Source organism: Mesoplodon densirostris, chromosome 3 (genome assembly GCF_025265405.1).
Source record: "Mesoplodon densirostris isolate mMesDen1 chromosome 3, mMesDen1 primary haplotype, whole genome shotgun sequence".
Taxonomy (NCBI): domain Eukaryota; kingdom Metazoa; phylum Chordata; class Mammalia; order Artiodactyla; family Ziphiidae; genus Mesoplodon; species Mesoplodon densirostris.
In genome coordinates, this window is record NC_082663.1 from 85,139,016 (window position 1) to 85,161,037 (window position 22,022).

Genomic DNA, 22,022 nt, shown 5'->3' on the forward strand with positions numbered 1-22,022 from the left:
AGAAAAAATTCTGCTGAGATTGTTGCAGAAATTTGTCACTTTTCTTCTAGATGTTTTGGCCCAGGGGAATCAAGAAAAGTGGCCTCTTCTTTACAGAGTTTCCGGCATTAGCTTACTAATCTCCAACAATAACTCATTTCTCAAATTAGAAAACTCTTGCACTCACCAACTGAAGTTTGGAGCTGATATCTTAAAAAGGAGGCAAGAATTTCTTCCCAAGTGCATAATCTCTGTCTTTGGGTTGGCAAAATTTCCATGCTATAAACTATTTACTGTCCTTAAGCTCTTGGTGCATATAAGAAAACTAACAGGTATTATCAAGGATACAGATCACACACACACACACACACACACACACACACACACACACACATCCAGAGCTTGCTTCTACTCCTTCATCACAGCCCTCAAAGTACACCTACATTTTAGCATGTTCCTACATTGTTTAGCTAAACAATTCATTGTCCTTAGAGTGAGTGTTTAATACTTATATTCTAAATGAGATGAATGAAACCGAGGGATCCTGTTTTTGACTCTCCATTGTGTAAGGCTGAGCTGTAAGAAGTTTCATCTCCAAATTTCTGGGGTTATATTAGTAAAATCAGATCACAAAATTCTAGTTAGAACCCTTAAAGAACAAATCATTTTCAGTAGCCAAGTTTTCCAGAAAGCTAAGGTTTTAACACTCTAAGTACTATAGCCTTAAAACATTTTGGACAGAAATCTTTCCCAAATATATAATGCTTCTCATGAAATTAAAATAGGTGCAGATGTTAAATACCTAACGCTGTGCCCAACACAGAGCAGACTGGCAATAAATGTTAGTTGTCTTCCTTATCCCTTTCCTTCATAATTTTGGGATATCATTCTGGATATCAGCTACTGCACAATTATTTCCCTCTAAATTTTAGGAGTAGATAGAGTTTTTCCATCTTACTGGGCTTGTTGCCTTCTTCTATCTGCTTCTCTCTATTTTATGTAACTTCTTCTGTTGTCAAGCTGCCACTTCAACTCATTTTAATTCAAAAAGAGCAGCGCATGGAGGCAAAGATGAGTAAGAACAAAAGTTTGCCTTCATCCAATGGGGGCAATTGAAAATAAAACAGTAACTGTAATTACATGAGCCAGTACAGTCTGTGCAGTAAGAGAGGGGGTTGAGAAGCAAACAAGACCACGCCTAGTTTAGAAAAAGATTTCATGTCGCCAGATTGATTTCCTACAGGCATCCTTCTGCCTTGTACTAAATTGATGATATGGAATCTAGGCAGCTAAATTTCATTTAATTGTTTATAAATTTAGGGTAAACAGACTCTGAACTGAAACCCTTAGAGGGAACTTTTTGAATAAAATCATGGAAACACAAGTGCTTGGACTTGGTAACCTTCAGATTTGATTTCTTCTTGCCCTCCTGTGTTGTTCCATCCTGGCTATGATCCGTTTTGGTGTGGCTTCTGAATAGCTTAGTTCCAGACAGGTGGGTCTTACTAGACATAGGTCATGCATTCGTGAAATGCGCGCTCCACACTTGTACACGTACACACACAAGGGGCTCCTTCCTCGCCACCACTGAAGGAGTAGTAGGGTGAGCATGAGGGAAGGGGAGACAGTGGCAGGCAGAAGGGAAGACTGAGGACTCTGGAGGAATTCTAATCCCACTGTGACTCCTGCTGCATGTCTGCCTCTTACAAGACTCTGCCGGGAAGCTATGCAAAAAGCTTTGAAATTGTGGGCCAGGGAAGAATCTCTTGCTAATGCATTTTTGAACAAGGTGGAGCATAGATCAGTGGCAGGGCAGCTACACTTCAAATTATTTCATTCCAGTATAAAGCAGACTACTCTGACTTCAGTGTAATCATTAGAGGTACTCTTGACTCCCTGATACCTGATTGCAGAGAGAGTGGGAAACTGGTGGAATATTGCTTCCTGTTGCTGCCTGTGTTGTCTTTTCTAAATCTGTTGAAGTAGCTTCCTTCTGCATGCTTTCCAGGGAGATATATACCAAGCCTGCTTTTACTCTCTCCTCTGCAAAGTGAGGGATGCTATGGATCGGGGTATTTAAACCCAGGTATTTTCAGGTGTTCTGGATTACTTTCCATGTTTAAGAATCTCCTTTGAAATTCCAAATGTGGAGGGTGTTATTAATGATTCCCCTCCCCCAGGGAGATGCCTGAAAGCCATTGAGTCTCTACACTAAAGGACACAGAGGTGGCACCTTTCTAGCATTCAGCCTGGCCTTCTCTGAATAAGACCCTGACATGCACACATTCCAGCAAGCCTAATCCCTTCCGGCATATAGAAGGTTAGTTCTCAACATGATATTTTGTTCCAGGGAACACATAATGTTTCCAAGTTCAACTCCAGGAAGGGTTCACTTGACCTCAGTTTCCCTTTTCTCTCCCAAGGCTCAGATACCTGTGCTATGCAGCAAGTCTCCTTTCTTGCTTCCCCACCTCCCACTTTCTATTTGTCTAATATTCCTTGATGTAGGGGCACAGACTTTTATTCACGTGCTTTGGGACAGATGCAATTTGGAATTAAGAACTTTAAACCTTTTTGAAAGGTTTTCAAGTACATAAATCATATATTACATTATATCACCTCTGGGCATCTGAGACACTATCCCTAATCAAATATGCTAATATTCCTTTAGCAAAACGTTCAAATGGTCATACTACAAGGGATAAGGACAGATGCAAGTAGCATCACATTCATTCCGATCAGATTTTGCTGCCAAACACTATGAAAAAAAACTTTAGGCTTCCAAAGCTTTTCAGGTTTCAGAATTGCAAATAGTTCTGGTATGGGAACAAAGAAACCTGTTCCTTAATACTTGAGTTAATTGGTTAAAATACTAACAAGGATTGGAGGACTCTGGATATATCTGAATATTTTCCCATTAAAATAATCTCTCCCAAACTTTATTTTTCATTTTGTGGAAAATACAAAAAGCCATTAAAAAGAAAAGTACAAAAGTTACTCACAATACCTAACTATTTAAAAATCTATAATACGAGGTGACAGTTGCATATGATCTGTGAATATACTAAAAAACCATTGAATTGTACACTTTAAAGGGGTGAATTGTAACGTATGTAAATTATAACTCAGTAAAGCTATTGAAGAAAAGGTGTATGGATTCAAAAGAAAAAAAATCTATAATATACCTTCTTCAATCCCATCTTCCTTCTACACCAACCCCAACCCCAGGTAACTGAATTTACATCTGCCAGGTTTTCATATGCTTATCCCAGCATTTCTATATACACACAGAAAGCACAGATATGTATGTATATCTGCACTTCTTTTCTTTTTTGGACAAAATTCAGATCACACTCTCCACAGATCTGCATCTGCTGTTGTTTTTAGTTTAACAGCGTACTCTGGGAATATTTCTAAGGCAGCACATGGAAAGCTTTTTCATTATTTATAATGACTGCCTAGTATTCTGTTGTGTGGATATATAATAATTTATATATCCTGTTCCCCATTAAAGACGTTTAAGTTCTGAGTTTTTTGCTATTACAAGCAATGCTGCGGTGAACTTTAACATTAGAAATGTTTTAGGTAACCATGTATTGCTACTGCAGGGTAGACTAGAAATGGGATTTGGGGGTTATGGAGTGTTGAACCTTAACGGATTCCACCAAATTACCTGATGAAACAGTTTTTCCAATTTACAATCCATAGTGAATGAGCAAACCTCGTATCCTTACCTGCACTAGATGTTTTCACAATTAAAACATTTTGCCCAGTGTTTACTTAAACCAAGGAACTCCTCTTACTGTTTCATTAAAAGGATTAGAATTAGCTGGAAGTTCTTAATAGAATTACCTCTATAGTACATAGTCCACGTACAGTCAAAATCTGATCTGTGAACTACTTGTGCCAGAATCTTCTTGGAGTGCTTTTTAAAATGAAAATTCCTGGTTCCAACCAGACCTACTGAATCAAATGCACAAAAAGTAGAGGCTAGGCAGTGGTGTACTAGAGCTGGTTCATATTGACCCATAAGAGCGAATTGCTAATTTTCAGATAGTTAGTGAGCTGATTGTTAAGTATAGCCCTGATTAAAAATAAAAGCAATAAACACTCAAAGGTCATCCTTCTCTAACTATTTTACTACACTTTACTACTATCTTTGCTCTGGAGGGTATTTACGTCTATTGTATCTGTATCATGGAAATACTATAAAATAGTGTGTCTTTCCAACCCAGTGTTCGGTAATGTCACATTGGTAGCTTGAAATTAACCGTAGTGGGAAAATTTACACCATCGAAATTGAAAAATGCTACAAATCAGTGCTTCATAAATTATTTTGTTGGTTGTTTAGATTTAAGAAAACAATGAAAAAAATATTAATAATGCCGATTACTGTGAATAGCCAAAAAATTTGAAGAAATATTTTTTTCAGTATTCAAAAACTACTATCCAGTACTGCAAAGATTTTGCTCACTTTGTTGATGAGAAAGTGCAGTTCCAACATATATCTTTGTTTTTCAATAAACAAGGATATCAACAAACATTCTTGTCCAAACGACTCACTCGTCAGTTATAACCATAGGTTGGCTAGAGAAAAATTAAGGAAAAATTAAGGGCATAGCTCTTTCCACTTCTAAGGGGCATTGATTTAGACATGGTGGTGGTAAGCCAACTTTGGCTTTGCAGAAGAGGGCAATATTCTAGGGGAGAAAGCAAAAATACAGACGGATCCCTAGAAGATCATCAAGCCCCACCTCACTGGACTCCTATAAGACTGGACTTTAATGTGAGTCAGAAGTAAACTTTCTATCTGGTTTAAAAAAAATCAAAAAACAGGGCTTCCCTGGTGGCGCAGTGGTTGGGCGTCCGCCTGCCGATGCAGGGGACGCAGGTTCGTGCCCCGGTCCAGGAGGATCCCACATGCCGCGGAGCGGCTGGGCCCGTGAGCCATGGCCGCTGAGCCTGTGCGTCCGGAGCCTGTGCTCCGCGACGGGAGAGGCCACAGCGGTGAGAGGCCCGCGTGCCGCAAAAAAAAAATTAAGGAAATAATTCTGTGAAATTCAACTGGTTGTATGGAATTTATGATAAAGAATATTACTTATTTTATTATTTTTTGTAAATTGTGTCCTACACATATTTTATATTAGTAAAACTATAATAAATGTATATTTACACATGCATACATATATTTTTCAGAGAGCTTGTGTGTTACCAGCACATCACTGAGCCCAGCATTCTGAAATTTTAACAAGCTCCCCAGTTGATTTTTATGCAAACTAAAGTTTGACAACTGAGGCGCAAAGTTTCCTAGAGGATTGAAGTTACTTCTACATTTTTTTTTCCTGTACTACAGGTGTATCAGGGAAATCTCCTGGGGCTTGGGACATGAGCAGAATAATTTGCATTTATCAAAATAAGTATAATTAAATCTCAGTTCTCCTAAGAAAAGGGGTGCTTTGAAAGAAGAAAATGCATTTAATTACTGTCTGGTTATTCTAGCACTTTTTTATTTCACTTAGGAATTTGAAGGAGAGTTTATATTTATTCTTAAGTTTTTCACAAAATTTGGTGTTTGGATTTAAAATGCTATTTTACTATTATGGTAGAAGACACAATGCATATATGACTTTCTTGGACACACTCCTCTTCATATATAAGGGTGCAAATCTTCCTTCTTGACATTTAATCTAGATAAACCTTTTTGAACAATGAACAAAAATAAGTTATATCCTTCCATTTTTTACATTTTTGATTTTTAAGTGGAACATATGGGGTGACAGGGACTAGAAAATGAAAGGCAGAGACCATGAGACCAACTCGGAGAGAGATACGATTGGCAAGAAGGTAACATTCAACCTGCATGAAATTCCACAGCCTCTTAGGCCTTTTCAGATAAAGGGAAAAGATTGCAACATGGCTGAAAAGGCATTATTGAAAACGAAACCATGACTTTGATTTTCTTTTCTTCTGAAAATAGTAAAAACCGTACATCTTATGTGTTGTGTACTAATTCATTTTTAAAGCACTTGTTTTTAACACAGAGACTGAGTCTTTGGAGTGATAGAAGGAGAGCAGTGTGACTGGAAGGGACCATCTAGCACAGCCCCTCTATTTTACAGAAATGGAAATCGATACTCAGAAAGGTTAAATGACTTGCCAGAGGTGGTATAGCTACTAGTCCAATGGTATTAAAATCTAAAAGAATTTAATTTGTGTTGAATTTCTAATGTGTAGTTCATCAAAGTTCATGTCCTAACTATATAAAACAAATAGAGTCAGTCCTTCTTAAAGTCCTTTGAACCACTAGGAAGGAAGAGGAATGAAATTATCCTTGCACAATAGAATAAATATGAATAAAGATTGGAGTTGCTTACCTCATCTCATTTATGCCTTTTCATTCTGATGTATGAAGGAATCCACTTCCCTTATGTAGGGATATTTCTACACCAGGTTACTTGATAATCCCACTGATTTCAGAAGAATTATAATAGGATGTTTTTCTCTAACCTTCATTATACACAATCAGCTTGTTGTGAGTCATGGGAATGATTTTAGGACTATTCAGTGCCTCTCAAATGATCCAAAAGAAGCCTATTATCCTAAAATATTTTTTGGCTTTTGCCAGTGTAAGCTCCCTGATTCTCTAGCTTCCTGCATTTCAATTTTGTTAATCATCTTCAGTTTGGAAGACTAATGATCCTTATTCATCTCATTCATTCCATGGGACACCTGTTTATTTTAATACCTAAATATGGTCATTAAGTATCAGGAATTGCATTTTCATTCATTTGGTTATGAAAAGATATGTAAAACACTGCATGCAGTATTATTGCTTTTTAAAGAATATATTCAGAATGTTCTTTTTTCCTTAAAATGTATTTTTTAGAGCAATGTAACATTGAACAATATAATGTTTAGCTTAAGTGATGTCTTTTAGGGGAAAAAAATTTCCCTAATACTATTTAGTTTCTCACATTTTGGTTTTATTTTCTAGTTGTTTTTAAGACAACCTTATACTTTACCTTCATTTACCCCTTTGCAGCTCATGCTTTTTTAATCACCCATAATTATTAACTCTTTTTTTGAAACTGGTCAGGGTACATAATCATTAACTAATTACTTTCACTTAAATTAATAGCAGATAATATTTTATTTTTTAACCAAAAGAAATTAAGAGGAAAAATAAAGTTACTTGCTCATGGGTTCACATCAAAATTAGGAGATCCAAGGCATTTTTTCACACACTCCACAAATACTCAGGCTGGTTTCCACACCCTGTCCCTCACTAATCCCCTCATTGCTTTGGAATGTTTACCTTTGTTTACTGTGTTCTAGGAAGTCTGGTAAAAGACGGAAGTCATTAGAAAGGCTAGGATTTGTACATTCTATTTCCTATTTTCTATTAATTCCTTTTTTATGTTAGTTGGCTGTCTTACATGTAAAATGCAAGAGATACCCTCACTAAATACATGGCCAAAAAGACATTTGATGAAAACGATTCAAATATGACATCTCATGACATTTATAAAATAATTCTGTTAGAAAAATAAAATCCAACCTTCCTTAGGCCTGGAAGAGACCCTTCTAACCTCCCTCTTTCTGCCAACGAAACATTGCTCTCCTCTTCATCCCATTTGGAAACCCTTTATCCTGCTCCCCATTTCTTCTCATTCTATATTAATTCTTCTTTTCTCCATCTTTGAAAATTTTCCAGAGGCTGTCTTCTTGTAGGCATATCTCCCCTACCCAACACTTTTCCAGCTCCATTTCTTTGCAATTATTCCTTACCCTTGTTTCCCCAACTTAAGTGTAATGTATCACCTATAATAATAGAAAGGAGAATAAAATCTAAGCAGTAACTGCAAACCTTTCTAAACAAACCCTTTATCTTACATTATGAAGATTTGCTTAAGGTCTCAGGGAATTTTGAGAGATAATTTGGGTCACTGAGCAGTTTCAGTGTTTTCCATACTACTTCTCAACTCACAAGTGCTTTATGAAGATTACTTTATTAATCTTCATACCAATTACAATGTAAACATATTGAATGACTGAAAATTAATGCTATGTCAAATATATGAGCTATAATATTCAAAGTATATTTCCTAATTAATACCGGGGACTACATGCATGCAAAATTATATGTAAATTAGATACTTTGAATTTATTTTTTCATTGAGAACCAAAATCAATACACGATATAGTATTTTAAGCTGATGAAGATAATTGGGTTGAAAATACAGCCACTGATTTTAGGTTGAGCTTCAAAAAGCATATATTCCAATTAAATTACTGCTTTTGCAGACTATAAACTTCCTGTTTGCAAAACAAAACAGGATGTTATTGCCACTAGGTTACCCTCTCTTTGTTTATCATTCATGAGCACTTAGAGGTTTAAGTTAAATACAAGAGGGAGAATACACTGTTGCACAAAGTAGTTGAGAATTCCAGAGGGGGTGAAAGGTAAATCTTTTATGTATATAAAAATCCGGGCTTTCCTGGTGGCGCAGTGGTTGAGCGTCTGCCTGCCGATACAGGGGACACGGGTTCATTCCCTGGTCCGGGAAGACCCCACATGCCGCAGAGCGACTGGGCCCGTGAGCCATGGCCGCTGAGCCTGTGCGTCTGGAGCCTGTGCTCCGCAACAGGAGAGGCCACAACAGTGAGAGGCCCACCGCAAAAAATATATATATATATCCTCCAGACAATTCAAAAATTCATAATAGAGCATTTTATATGAGAAATACGATTTTTAGCTTTATATTTCAAATTGAATTTAAAAGTTTCTTTGATTAAAACTCTTAAAGTTCCTTTTCATTCCATTACTTATTCTTCTGGTACCTTTACTGTGGTTCCTAGACTTTTGCAGTTACATTCTGCCCTCAGTAGGGAGACCAGACAATAATTGGGAGAATGCAAAATAAAATTTAGACTTTCAATTAAAAATGAATATATATTAAAAACAGATGCAGAAGTAAAAAGTGGTTGATAGGACTTTTCACTGAGAGAAAGGGGAAATAATAAAATAACTCTTAGTAACCAGATATAATATTTAAAAACTGCTGACCAAAGCCCATGAAGCTAGTAGACAAGCTAGTTAAAGGCGCCAGAAGACAGCACCTTTGGAAAGGCAAATGTTTAAATATGCTGTGTACACAAAGATTTAAAAGTTAATGCCTTGGGGAGGGGCCACAAGTGGAGGGTTTTTGCGTCTTGATTTGGGTGCTGGTTACAGGAGTGTGTTAGTTTTTTAAAATTCCTGAAGCTGTAACTTCTGATTTGTGCAATTTTCTGTATATTACCTAGTTCAATGAAAAGTTCAAAAAACAATCATTAATTTAAAAACTCTATTAACGCATATATGTGGAACCTAGAAAAATGGTACAGATGAACCGGTTTGCAGGGCAGAAATTGAGACACAGATGTAGAGAACAAATGTATGGACACCAAGCGGGGAAAGCGGCGGTGGGGTGGGGGTGGGGGTGTGATGAATTGGGCGATTGGGATTGACATGACTAATTAAGAACCTGCTGTATAAAAAAATAAATAAAAATTTAAAAAAAAAGAAGAGGGCTTCCCTGGCGGCACAGTGGTTGAGAGTCTGCCTGCCGATGCAGGGGACACGGGTTTGTGCCCCGGTCCGGGAAGATCCCACATGCCGCGGAGCCTGAACGTCCGGAGCCTGTGCTCCGCAACGGGGGAGGCCACAACAGTGAGAGTCCCGCGTACCGCAAAAAAAAAAAAAAAAAAAAAAGTGATCACCATGTCAAGTGTTTAATACCTTTCACTTCCACCTTGAAAAGCATGGATATTAAAGTGCTAATATAATTTAAAAAAAAAAACAAAACTCTGTGCCACGTTTTCCCCCCACCCCCCATCCCGTTGCGGAGCACAGGCTCCGGAAGCGCAGGCCCAGTGGCCATGGCTCACGGGCCCAGCCGCTCCGCGGCATGTGGGATCCTCCTGGACCGGGGCACAAGCCCACATCCCCTGCATCGGCAGGCGGACTCTCAACCATTGCACCACCAGGGAAGCCCTGTGCCACGTTTTTAAAAATTCTGTATTTACCTAGGATTCGTGGGGTTTTGTCTTTTAATTTTACTTTTTTGGAAGTATGATTCTGGAGCAGGCTCATAATTCTGAGAGAAGAAATAGTATAAATCGTAAGCTTCACTATTGATTCTTTTCTTTGCATTCATAAAAGATGGAAAGAGGAAAGTGCTCTGACATTAGTCCCACTGCAACATTCTCCACACACACAGCGATTATAAAAGCTCGTTGGTGAGCCTGCCTGCCTGCCTTCCATTTGATCTCTTTTGGGAACAGCACAGGCCATAATTTGTGAAAGTCATCTTCTTGCAGGATGGATAAAATGCATTTTCTCTTCCTTGCCACAGGACAAATGGAAGCTAGTAATTTCTAGTCCCACAGCAGTGAGTACAAAATCAAAAGAGGCTAACTCACTGCAGTGATAGTTTCAAAAGGAATTCTTTTTTGAAGATTTTTTTTTTGGTAGTGCTGGTTTATTTAGCATGGAGGCTTGTCTGCTAAGCCAGCTTTCAGCAGCCCCCAGGAAAACCTCTGTGCAGTTTGTGTCATGTATTAACAGTGCACCTATTTCAGTTATATTTGCTAAGCAGATACACGTTTGCCATGACAGCTTAAGGTGTTAGTGCTTTTTGAATGGAGACTATTTTATATCAATGTATCTGTAACTGGAGAGTCCTGATACGAAAATATGTTTTCAGTGATTTCTTTAGGAGAAATTTGGTGACTGAGAATTTGTTTTGAGGAAACTCTAACAAAACACTTTAATAGATGCATTTTCTGGTTAATCTGGAGAATCATCTTTTTACTGAGTACTGTTAAGTGACTCTAGGACCTGCATTTATAATCCAGTGGTACCAAAAAACAATAAGGGAGCTGTGTCTTACCTTCATTAAATCCAGGGTTTCAGGGCTTCCCTGGTGGCGCAGTGGTTGAGAGTCCGCCTGCCGATGCAGGGGACACGGGTTCGTGACCCGGTCCGGGAGGATCCCACATGCCGCGGAGCAGCTGGGCCCGTGGGCCGTGGCCGCTGGGCCTGCGCGTCCGGAGCCTGTGCTCCGCAACGGGAGAGACCGCAGCGGTGAGAGGCCCGCGTACAGCAAAACAAACAAACAAACCAGGGTTTCATTCAGTGCGCCTGTACCCAGAATGAACACGAGAACCTTATCTGCTATTCCCTCTGCGGTTTCCTATTTGCCTCTTGTGCTTGTGTCCATCTCTCTGCTGCTTCAGGGTTTCAAATGTACAGAAATAACCTTTCTTATATAACAACACAGTCCAGCTATATAGGAATAACATTTTTTAAAAACAACATGGCCCAACTGACAAAACTGACAGCAATCTGCTCCAGTGCCGAGAAAACTGGCTGTGTTCGATCTATTAAGAGACCTCACTCTCCACTCTGCTATGGGATTTTCCAAGTAATTTTGACTCTATAAAATTTTTCCTGACTATAGAAATGAATCCCCAAGTAATCTCCTATTCTTCATCACCTTGGGAGCCATGATTTAATCTCAGCAAAGTCCCATCAATTGATCTGTCCCATCAATTTAATGTTGTTAATTCAGAACAAAGAACCATAAGGTAAAGATCAAACCAACTTAACAGTCAAATAGTTATTACAAATTCTGTGTACATATATTATTGAAAAAATATTGGTGTGTATTATCTCCTTGTTTCATTATTGTCTGTTAATTCAAGATAGGCAGAAAGTCAAGAAGATGGTCCTTAAATTATGTCAGAACACTCTGAGAGGGTGGAAAGGTATGATACAGTTTACTGTTTGCTCACAGATTTCCTAAAATACATTTTTAGTATTAAAGATGTTACTTCTTTGTTTTTCATAAGACTTGGCAATGGTTCCAGGCATGCTTTTTCAGTACTTCCATAAGGAAAGGATCCATCATCTAAAACTGTGGGTGGGATAGTAGATAATGGATGTGCTTTATCCTTTATCTTTATCTTCTGAGGAGAGTGCAGTGAATTAAAATCCACTCTACAACTGTCTTTCTGAAGGACTTTTCCAGTTAGTGGGATGTAGTGTATAACAACACATGGTTCCCTCAGGATCGATGATTAACCTATTTTTTTTAATTGAAGCAGGAAACAACCAGGACAAGATGAGCTCATGAAGTGTATCTCTTGAGGGAAAGATTAGGAGAGATCAACAGACTTCTAAGGACCTAAGATGTAATAGGTTATTATCATGCATTATTCTACATACTTACTTTACTACTTAGCTATGAATCCAGGCAGGAACTAAAAGCTATTATTAGAAAAGCAAGCTAAATAGTATGGAATGGATAACCTCATATCCCATGCATTCACCTCCCATTAAGAGAAATGTACTTCCTACTTAAGTGGATATCCTTAAGTACCACTGGTTACTTATCAGTTCTTGCTTAATTCCTTTATTTTAACTTCAGGACATTTCATAGATAAAATGCTTTGGAAGTCTCTAAGAAATAGAACTCTTTTTTTATGTAAATAATGTTTACTAAATATTAACATTCGAGAATTAGTTTTGATACCCAGGTGTGTCACCAGTTAGCTGAATTGCTTTGGCCAACACTCAGTCTCGGAAGCCTCTTTTCCCCTGTCTATAAAGTGCAAGATTTGAACTCCTTCATCTCCAGGGTCCCTTCCAATTCTGAAATTCTATGAGTCTATATATTTGATAAAATACCTTGCTGTGGTTATACATCTCTGCCTAAGCAGAGGAGAGCAATTTCTCGAAAAAGAGAAACTGAGACCCTTGTGGAGCGAGCGGTCATCCAGTTTTCATCTTACTCAAGATTAGATTTGGGTTGAGTGCTATTTTCAAGTTTCATTCAGTGTCTATAAATACTTGTTTCTTTCATCATCAGACTACTCTTTAGAAGTCTTACCACTCAACCAACAGTACTGCAGTACCCTCCTATGCCATGATACGCTTCTAAGGCATTATTAGACTTGATTTTACATTTCTTTTTAAAAATGATTCTCTTGGGCTTCCCTGGTGGCGCCTGCCGATGCCGGGGACACAGGTTTGTGCCCCAGTCCGGGAAGATCCCACATGCCGCAGAGCGGCTGGGCCCGTGAGCCATGGCTGCTGAGCCTGCGCGTCCAGAGCCTGTGCTCCTCAACGGGAGAGGCCACAACAGTGAGAGGCCCGCGTACCACAAAAAAAAAAAAAAAAAAGATTCTCTTAATGTTTTCACTGTTAATATCTTTACCATTACAAAAGCTTCTAGTACATACATATGACATTATAATGGACGGTAATGACATAAAATGAAATATACCTCCCAGTGTCATCTGATACCTATCTGATGAATGAAGTTTCATCATCATATCTTGAAATCAATCAGGCTAAAAGTATTTCTCACTGAAAGAGAACAGCAATCATGAAAGATCCCTTTAACAGTGATATCTTGGGTTCAATCCTCTGTAAACACAGAACATTAATAGCTAAAAGTCAAGTATTCACGAGTATACCTTGGAGAGAGAGTGCACCTATAGCCCAGTACAGTGAAAGAACAATCTGTTTTTGAAGAAGAAGACTAATATAAAATAAAGATACTTGGAAAGAAGAGCTGTCAGGATTTTTGCATAATGATAGCTGTACAGGATAAATGAATAAACATAGATTAAAAGAACAATTTCAATATCAATATAAAAATTGCCTCACTCTTTTTTCTACAAACACAGAATCCTGTTGAACTAACTTCTTCTGGCACAGAACTCAGAAAGAAGCAGGTTGTCTTGAGTCTGGTCAAGGGGAGCTTTATTGCTAAGAGTCATGGAAGGCCTTTGAAACAATGTATTATCAGCTTCTTTGAGATCCTACTGTTCCTAATCCAAGTATTTCATTTTAACCATACCGTGATATTTATGTCTTACTACAATTTCACTATATCACTGATGATTCTGTTTTGTATCTCCTTAGGTCATACTTTTCTGAATCAGCATTTCTATTTACATTTTGAAAATATCTATTTTGTGCAATATCTTTAACATACCATTTCAATTCTAATTCCTTTTTTAACTGTCTCCTTACTCATTTAATATTCCCATGTTTCCCCCCTTTTTTCTATTCCTGTTGTTAAGTTGGAAAAATTTGATGTGCTTTAGTTTCTTCAGTTAAAGAAATTCCTGACCTATAACTATGAAAATATATTTCTTAAAAGTAAAGTATTCATGTGCTGAAATTTTTTGGAATCTACCAAGAAAAAGAAGAAGAAGAAGAAGAACTGATATTTGTTGGATTTTTTCTATGCTCCAAATAGAGTGCTACATTCTTTACATATTATAGATTGTCTCATTTATAGACTGGAGTTTCTTAGTGATATCAGTATTGTTCAGGAGTACTAATCTACCAAGTATTAAATAGATAACCTTCTAGATCCTGCTCGTTTTAAACAAAGGAACTCATTGAGCACCTAGTTGAAACTGGTCATGATCTTGTAAGGCACTATGGTCAAATAACTGTGTGTGATGAAAATGTAAAAATTAATTCCAAACTTTCCACCCAACAAATCTTACATATTGTATGTTGGAAATGTACAATATTTATGCTGAAATATAGATCAGGGAATAGTCCTCATTTCTTGTTCTACCTTTCATTAGGACAAATTCAATCCTGTGATTTCAGGCCATTTTAGTTATTTCACTCATTGCTGTCCAATCTTTATTTAAGCTGTGGGATTCCATTTCTCTGGTCTTCGGCTCTGCATTAATTTTCCCATCTATCTCCTCTCCTCTCTTCTGTTTACTTTTATTCTAGTCACAGAATTAGTCTTTTCGACTAGCTTTTTCAGCCAGCATATGATTTTGATACTCTGAGTTCATTTTCTCTATGTTTCTTAACTATCTCAGTTCTGATTTCGTTTTTCATCTTATGTGGTAAAATATTAGCAGAAGCACTGATGTGTTTCTTTATGATAATAAACCTTTAAAGTCTCATCCATTTTAAGAGACAGATTTCATTTATAGCCTAGTGAATTGAAATGAATTAATTCTTATGAGGCTTCATATCTTGTGGCTGAAGTACTGTGTTACAATAGAAGGGCAAGCAAGTCAGAGCACACTGGGAAATCATCAGTAAAATATGCAAAACTAGCTGAAGTTTCTGAGTTCACCAGAAGTAAGATCAGTGTGCAGGTTATGGAAATAATAATACATCACTGTGGTAAAGATCATGTTGGAGTTAAAAGGTCATAATCTTCACACCAGACACTCAGCTGAAATATGCTTCTCTCCAAAGCTGCCACTTGCTATAGGAATAGCTGTGGTCCGAGAGCCCTCCAGACTTCCAGACAGCCTTGTTTGAGGGAGTTCAGGTTGTTCCTGCTGGGACTTCTCACTGTGTATATATGCAAACACATGGGCTCTTTAAGTCAAACTGTAGAAAGTCGAACTAGAAGAAATCACAATGATTTACAATAATAAAATTTGATTTTGAAATAATGACTCTATGAAATAGCAGTTGACTGAAATGATGTCTAAAATGTATATGAATATGCTTTATAAGTATTTTCTTTACTTTGTGATAACTCCTAGAATTTTGCTCAACTAAAGTATCATCGTTAAAATGTTTATCCATTACTAAGTAACAGAATTTCCTCAGGTCACACAGTTAGTATTGTAATTCTATTACCCCATGGAGAAATAATGATGATTATCTAAAGTGTAAAGCATAATACCTACACACTCATACACACAGGCACACATACACACAGCAGTTTTTAGAATGCCTCATTTTTTGCTGACTCAGTGGATCAGATTGACAAGAAGATAAGTTTGATGTAAACAAATTCTTTCATCTCTAAGAAACTCTATTTAGGGTGGCTCTTAAGTGTATTTCTTCACTAATTTTCCTTCTGTATATTTTGATTTCCGGAGGTTTTTGTAAAACAGGTAAGATTTTCACTTTGGATCTTTGTATATTCACCAGCCCTCTACCCGTATAAGATTTACATTCTCTAAGACAAAACTTAGAGTCTCTAAAATTCAGTTTTCCCCAAAGTCATTATGTTATAATACATTAAGTCAGAAGTTCAGTATATTTTTCTCCAGAATGTGTTGAACATCTCATATTACTACTTGAGTTTTTAGCTGATTTGTTATTATTGTATGTAGTTGATAAACATGTGGGATCAAAAGAAAACCTGGTACTTTGTCTTTGCACTGGGGTGGTGAGACTGTGGCTCACTTTTTAATCTCTACAGGGAAGCAAATAGACAACAATTATATAGAAATTATTTAATTGGTTATTTGCTATTATTTAATTTAGAGAAAACTTTGATGTGTGCTTAGAAAATGTCTTCAAATTAAAATTTGTTTTTGACTTATTTTCATGCTTTTCTTTGAGTAAAAATCTACTCAATTTAGACAGTTCTAATGAAGAACATTAACAGGAAGATGCCTTGTAACTGGCAATGCTGGCATGTTACTATTAGTAACACTCCTGCTACTCTTTATTTGGTGACACATTTCAGCTTTAATGATAAACTTATTTAATAGTTCCTGAACTGTGTTAACTTATTTATTTTTCCCATTTACTTTTTTTTTAAGTCATGTTAAAGAAAATCAGCCAAGTTGGATATCAAAATGTGATTAACTTGATTCTTTCAACACAAGGATATAATGTAAAACCAAGAGACAGTTCTCATTGTACATAGGACTTTTTGCTTGGATGGACATTGTAGGGGGAACATAAGCTCTCACTTGGTATTGTTAATTAAAATAAAAAATTACAAAATCCGACATTAAGTAATTAGTGAGTAATCTGTAAGTGCTGAGTAATGTGCTAGGTGGACACCTTATATGATCCTGTCCTGCATTGCTTAAAATCTTCCAATGGCTTCTTTGCAGACAGAAAATAAAACCCAGGCTCTTAACACACTCTGCATGGCTCGGACAGTCTCCAGTCTCTTGGCCACCATATCCTTCCTGGACCACAGTAGATAAAAAAGCTACCCAGTGTCATATTATCCTGTTGAGTTCACTGTGTGACATTATCATGTTTATGTATTTGGTGTTTTGTTTGTCCCTGTCCCATCTACCCCATTTCCTTGTCTCCTCCACTTCTGTTAGAGCATAAGCACCATGAGAGCAGGAATTTTGAACATACTGTTTTTCACTGAATCCCCATTGTGTAGAACAGCGCCTGAGTATAGCAATTGCTCAGTGAATATTAACTGAATGAATGGATGATTACCATTTCTCAAAATAGCCTTAGAAGATAGATATGACATTTTTTATATACAGGAGAAATGTTTTCTGAAAACAACCAAGCTAATTAGGTGAGTCTCTGGAGTTTAGAATTCGTTTGGTATGAATTAATGGTATACTTTCCACTATTCTCATTTTATTTTATTTTATTTATTTTTGGCTGCATTGGGTCTTCATTGCTGCGCACGGGCTTTCTCTAGTTGTGGCAAGTGGGGGCTACTCTTCGTTGTGGTGCGCGGGCTGCTCCTTGCGGTGGCTTCTCTTGTTGCAGAGCACGGGCTCTATGCGTGCAGGCTTCAATAGTTGTGGCGCATGGGCTTCAGTAGTTGTGGCTCGCGGGCTCTAGAGTGCAGGCTCAGTAGTTGTGGCACACAGACTTAGTTGCTCCATGGCATGTGGGATCTTCCCGGACCAGGGCTCGAACCCAAGTCCCCTGCATTGGCACGCGGATTCTTATCCACTGCGCCACCAGGGAAGTCCTATCCACTATTCTCTTTTGATCAGTGGAGGTATTTAGGTAATTCTGGGTAAATTCTATGGCTAATCATTTTGCAAGTAGTACAGACTAGGCATATTTACTAAATCTCAATCAGTACATTTAGGAAAACTTGTTCTCAAAAATAAAAAAATTTTTAAATAAATTAAAAAAATACTCAGTTATCCTTTTATATTTAAAAGCATAGGCAAAAATTAAGATAAACCTGTAATTTATTCTTTTTGCTATTATTTTCTCCTCATCTATTTAAAGCTCAATTGAAATTTAAAAAAAAAAGAACAGTGAAATTATTATGAAAATAAAATCTCACTGAAATTGATTTAGGAGATTGGATAAAGTCCCTTTGTAAAATGACAAAAATAAATACAACTGATTAAATATAAAATGTTTATCATTGAATTTATTTCTGTACTGTTTTTAAGATCAAGCTTAATACTATACAGAGACATTTCCTTTGTGTTTTATTACCAAAGTATTAAACATGATTTGTTATATTTTCTTTCTAAACTTTATCTATGGTAAATAAAAATGCATATCTTGTTAGTTACCTGTTATGTATTTTTATGTGAAGCTACCTTTGCTTTTCTCATGAGAATTACAGATGAAAGGAAAAATTTTTCTTGAAAGAATTATTGCATGTGCTGTTATTTATTAGTATATTTCACTTTTTAAAAAAATTAATTTATTTATTTATTTTTGGCTGTGTTGGGTCTTCATTGCTGCATGCAGGCTTTCTCTAGTTGTGGCGAGCGGGGCTACTCTTCGTCGCAGTGCATGGGCTTCTCATTGCGGTGGCTTCTCTTGTTGCGGAGCACAAGCTCTAGGCAAGCAGGCTTCAGTAGTTGTGGCTCGTGGGCTCTACAGCGCAGGCTCAGTAGTTGTGGTGCACCGGCTTAGTTGCTCTGCGTCATGTGGGATCTTCCCGGACCAGGGCTCGAACCTGTGTCCTCTGCATTGTCAGGCAGATTCTTAACCAGTGCGCCACCAAGGAAGTCCAGTATACTTCACTTCTTAATTTCTCATATAAATCTATCAGTCTTGCACACACATACACAATAGTTACATTAAAATCAACTCTTAAAGTTGAGATATAGAGTTTTATAATTACTAGAATAAAATGTGAAATAGAAAGGATTTAACATATACATAAAGGGAAGGAATGAGTAAGTCCGAGTTACTGTTCATGGTCTCTGTGGTTAGAGATCAGCAACTTCAAAAGAAATCAGAATTTGGATGAGTAATTTAAATTTTTACCTTCTTTCTGTTTGGGGAAGACAAAGGAAGAAGAGAGAAGATTTGTAAGAGGTCTCTGAAGTGTCCTTGGCAAAGATGCAGATACTTAGCAGCTCTCAACTGAAGTTAGGGTGTAAAAAGAGTGAACATCAGATCCCTGTTTAGAAGGTGGGAATGAACGAGGCTTAGAAACCAAATAAGGTGATCCCTATACATAAATTTGAGACATTACAGACTCTAAAAAATGGTTATATCTTGAAAGACCAAATTATGGACTACTTCAGTTTTTGAAAAGTAGAAAAGCTAGTTGTTTGGAGCCCCATGGATCAAACCATTCAGTTCACAAACTTTTCTGGATGTTTCAACAATACAGATAATGCATAGAGAGAAGCCACAGCTTTCTTCTGTGAGCTTATGACTAGTATTTAGTGTATCTGCAGGAAAGCAGATAACTAGTCAGTTTGATGAGTCAAGAAAAAAACTACAGACTGCTTGAAATGATAGTTTTGTTGTTGCTCTGGGATACATTGGAAATAAATGGATTTCATGAATATGACAGTACTCTGTAAACTATAAAACACCATACAAATGAAGTATGTAGGGTTTTTTATGTAGTGTTGGGTTGTGATAAGTTAACATTTTTAGTTTGAAATCCATTTTTCACATTTTTATATTTAAGATGTGTATTTTGTGTGTGTGTTTTCAGATAATCACAAGGACTGCTCTGGTGTTTCCTTACACCTTACACGCCTGCCGTAAGTACTACCGTTATCCTAGCTGAGTGACAACTTTAAGATCTTCAAGAGCTTAAAAGTGGGAAATCCACTGTGCTAGTTATCTATTGCTGTATAACAAATTACTCTAAATATAGTGGCTTAAAACAACGAATATTTATTGTCTCATTTTCCTGTGGCTCAGGAATCTGCGCACAGCTTAGCTAGGTTCTAGGGCTGGCAGTCTCGCACAAAGGCTGCAATCAAAGTCTCGGCCAGCGTTTCAGCCATCTGGAGACTTGACCGAGGAGGATTCGCTTCCAAGATCACTCATATGGCTATTGACGGGATTCAATTCCTTGCTGGCTGTGGGCTGGAGGACTCCCTCCTTTCCTCCCCGTGTGGGCTCTAAACAGGGCAGCTCACAGCATGGCAGCTGGTGTCCATCACAGCTAGCAAGGGAGAAAGCAAGAGGGTGAGCAGGATGGAAGCCAGAGAGTCATTTCGTATCCTCATTTCAGAAGTTACTGAATATAATATATAAGCCTGATACGTGAAGAAAATAGTTAACAACAAATCTTCATACTCTGAATCCAATGGAGAAAAAAAAAGAAGTTATTTTTGCTATATTCTGTTTGTTAGAAATAACAAAGTACTGGGTCTTGTTACTAGGTCCAGCCCACATCAAGGGAAGAAGATTGGACAAGGGCACGAATGTCAGAGCTGTGGGTCTTTGGGAGCTGTATAGGTCAGGGTTCTCCAGAGAAACTGAACTAACAGAATGTATGAGAGAGAGAGAATGAAGGAGAAAGAGAAATTGAGATTTACTTTAAGGAATAGACCCACACAGTTGTCGGATCTGGCAAGTCTGAAATATTCAAGGCAGGCTGGCAGGTGGGAAATCCTGGCAGGAATCAATATTGCAATCTTGGGTCCAAAGACAGTCTGGAGGCAGAATTCCTTCCTCTTCCCGGGACCTCAGTCTTTTCCCTTAAGAGACCCACCCACGTTGTGGACCATAATCTGCTTTACCCAAAGTCAGTGTTTTAAATGTTAACTGCTTCTTAAAAAATACCTTCACAGCAACATCTGAATTAGTGCTTGACCAAACAACTGGCCACTGCAGCCTAGCCAACTTGATATATACAATTAACCATCACAGGAGCCACTTAGAGACTGCCTTCCACATTTACCATGCCACAAAAATGTGTATTATTTGCCCAAGAAAGTAAAGTTTTCTCCAGAAAAAAATATCTATTCTTCCTCTTTTACCATATTATTTTAATTTTCACATGAATCATATTTTACAGACCAATGTATTGAAGTATACCTTATTTTTCCAAGGCAATAGTTTTGACTTTGCAAATAGTTGAGATAAATATTACTGTTTTCTGCAGACAGCCTTTAATTGCTGGCATGTACCTTATGATGTCTGTTGACACTGTTATACCAGCAGGAGAGAAAGGTGAGTAATGATCTTTTAGAATTACCGTTACCTCATTACCTAATCTTTAAGAATGGATTTACAGTATATTTTTTAAAATACTTGAAATGATCAATATTCTTGAGTCCCTGAAAAATACACCAGTTCTTTATTATCATTGGAGTTAAAATAGGTTTTTGTATTATTCCAAGCCAGTAGTTTATTATTTTCCAGTTTTTATGCTAAGAATTGAGGCCCATGGGTAAGTAGAGGGTTATACAAATTAAAGAATAATTCTTGAGTATTTTACAAATCAATCATCCATTCTTCTGATGCCAGAAACAAATTTCATATCATATTGTGGCATAAACTACTGCAGAGAATATCAGATTCAGAATCAAAAGCCAGTAAATCCAGGTGCAACTCAAGTCTTTGAACACAGATTTACTGGGCTTATTTCTCCATTTGTAAAATGGGGATAATAATAGCTGATTTCTCCTAAACTTACAAAAAGCTATTGGAATAAATATAATATTATTCATCAGTGTATCTTATCCTTTGGTGAAAGTGTCATATTAAATATTATTTGTTTTTACTGGGAATCTTTTAAAGTTAATGACAAGTATGATCTCATTACTTTTCATTGGCTTATTTTAAAAGACGTTTATTGAATAGCTACTGTGTGTTAGTCTGCAAGGAAGGAAAAGTATATTAAATGTTTCCTTCTCAACAGGAACTGTCAATCTTGTTATCTTAGGTATCTGTAATCAATTTTTCAAAAATCCTTCTGTTCTGGGCTTCCCCGGTGGCGCAGTGGTTGAGAGTCCGCCTGCCAATGCAGGGGACGCGGGTTCGTGCCCCGGTCCGGGAGGATCCCACATGCCGCGGAGCGGCTGGGGCCGTGAGCCATGGCCGC

At 37.4% G+C, this 22,022-nt stretch overlaps 1 protein-coding gene across 14 annotated transcripts in view; it reads left to right on the top strand.

Moving 5' to 3' along the window:
* The window catches only part of PAM (peptidylglycine alpha-amidating monooxygenase), a 309,920-nt gene that overhangs the window by 217,397 nt on the left and 70,501 nt on the right, over positions 1-22,022 (top strand). For all 14 annotated transcript variants that reach the window (XM_060093202.1, XM_060093205.1, XM_060093201.1 and 11 more), the window contains 2 exons: positions 19,677-19,725; positions 21,081-21,148. In XM_060093202.1, the coding sequence (XP_059949185.1) occupies positions 19,677-19,725; positions 21,081-21,148 (117 nt within the window). The remainder of the gene's footprint in view (positions 1-19,676; positions 19,726-21,080; positions 21,149-22,022) is intronic.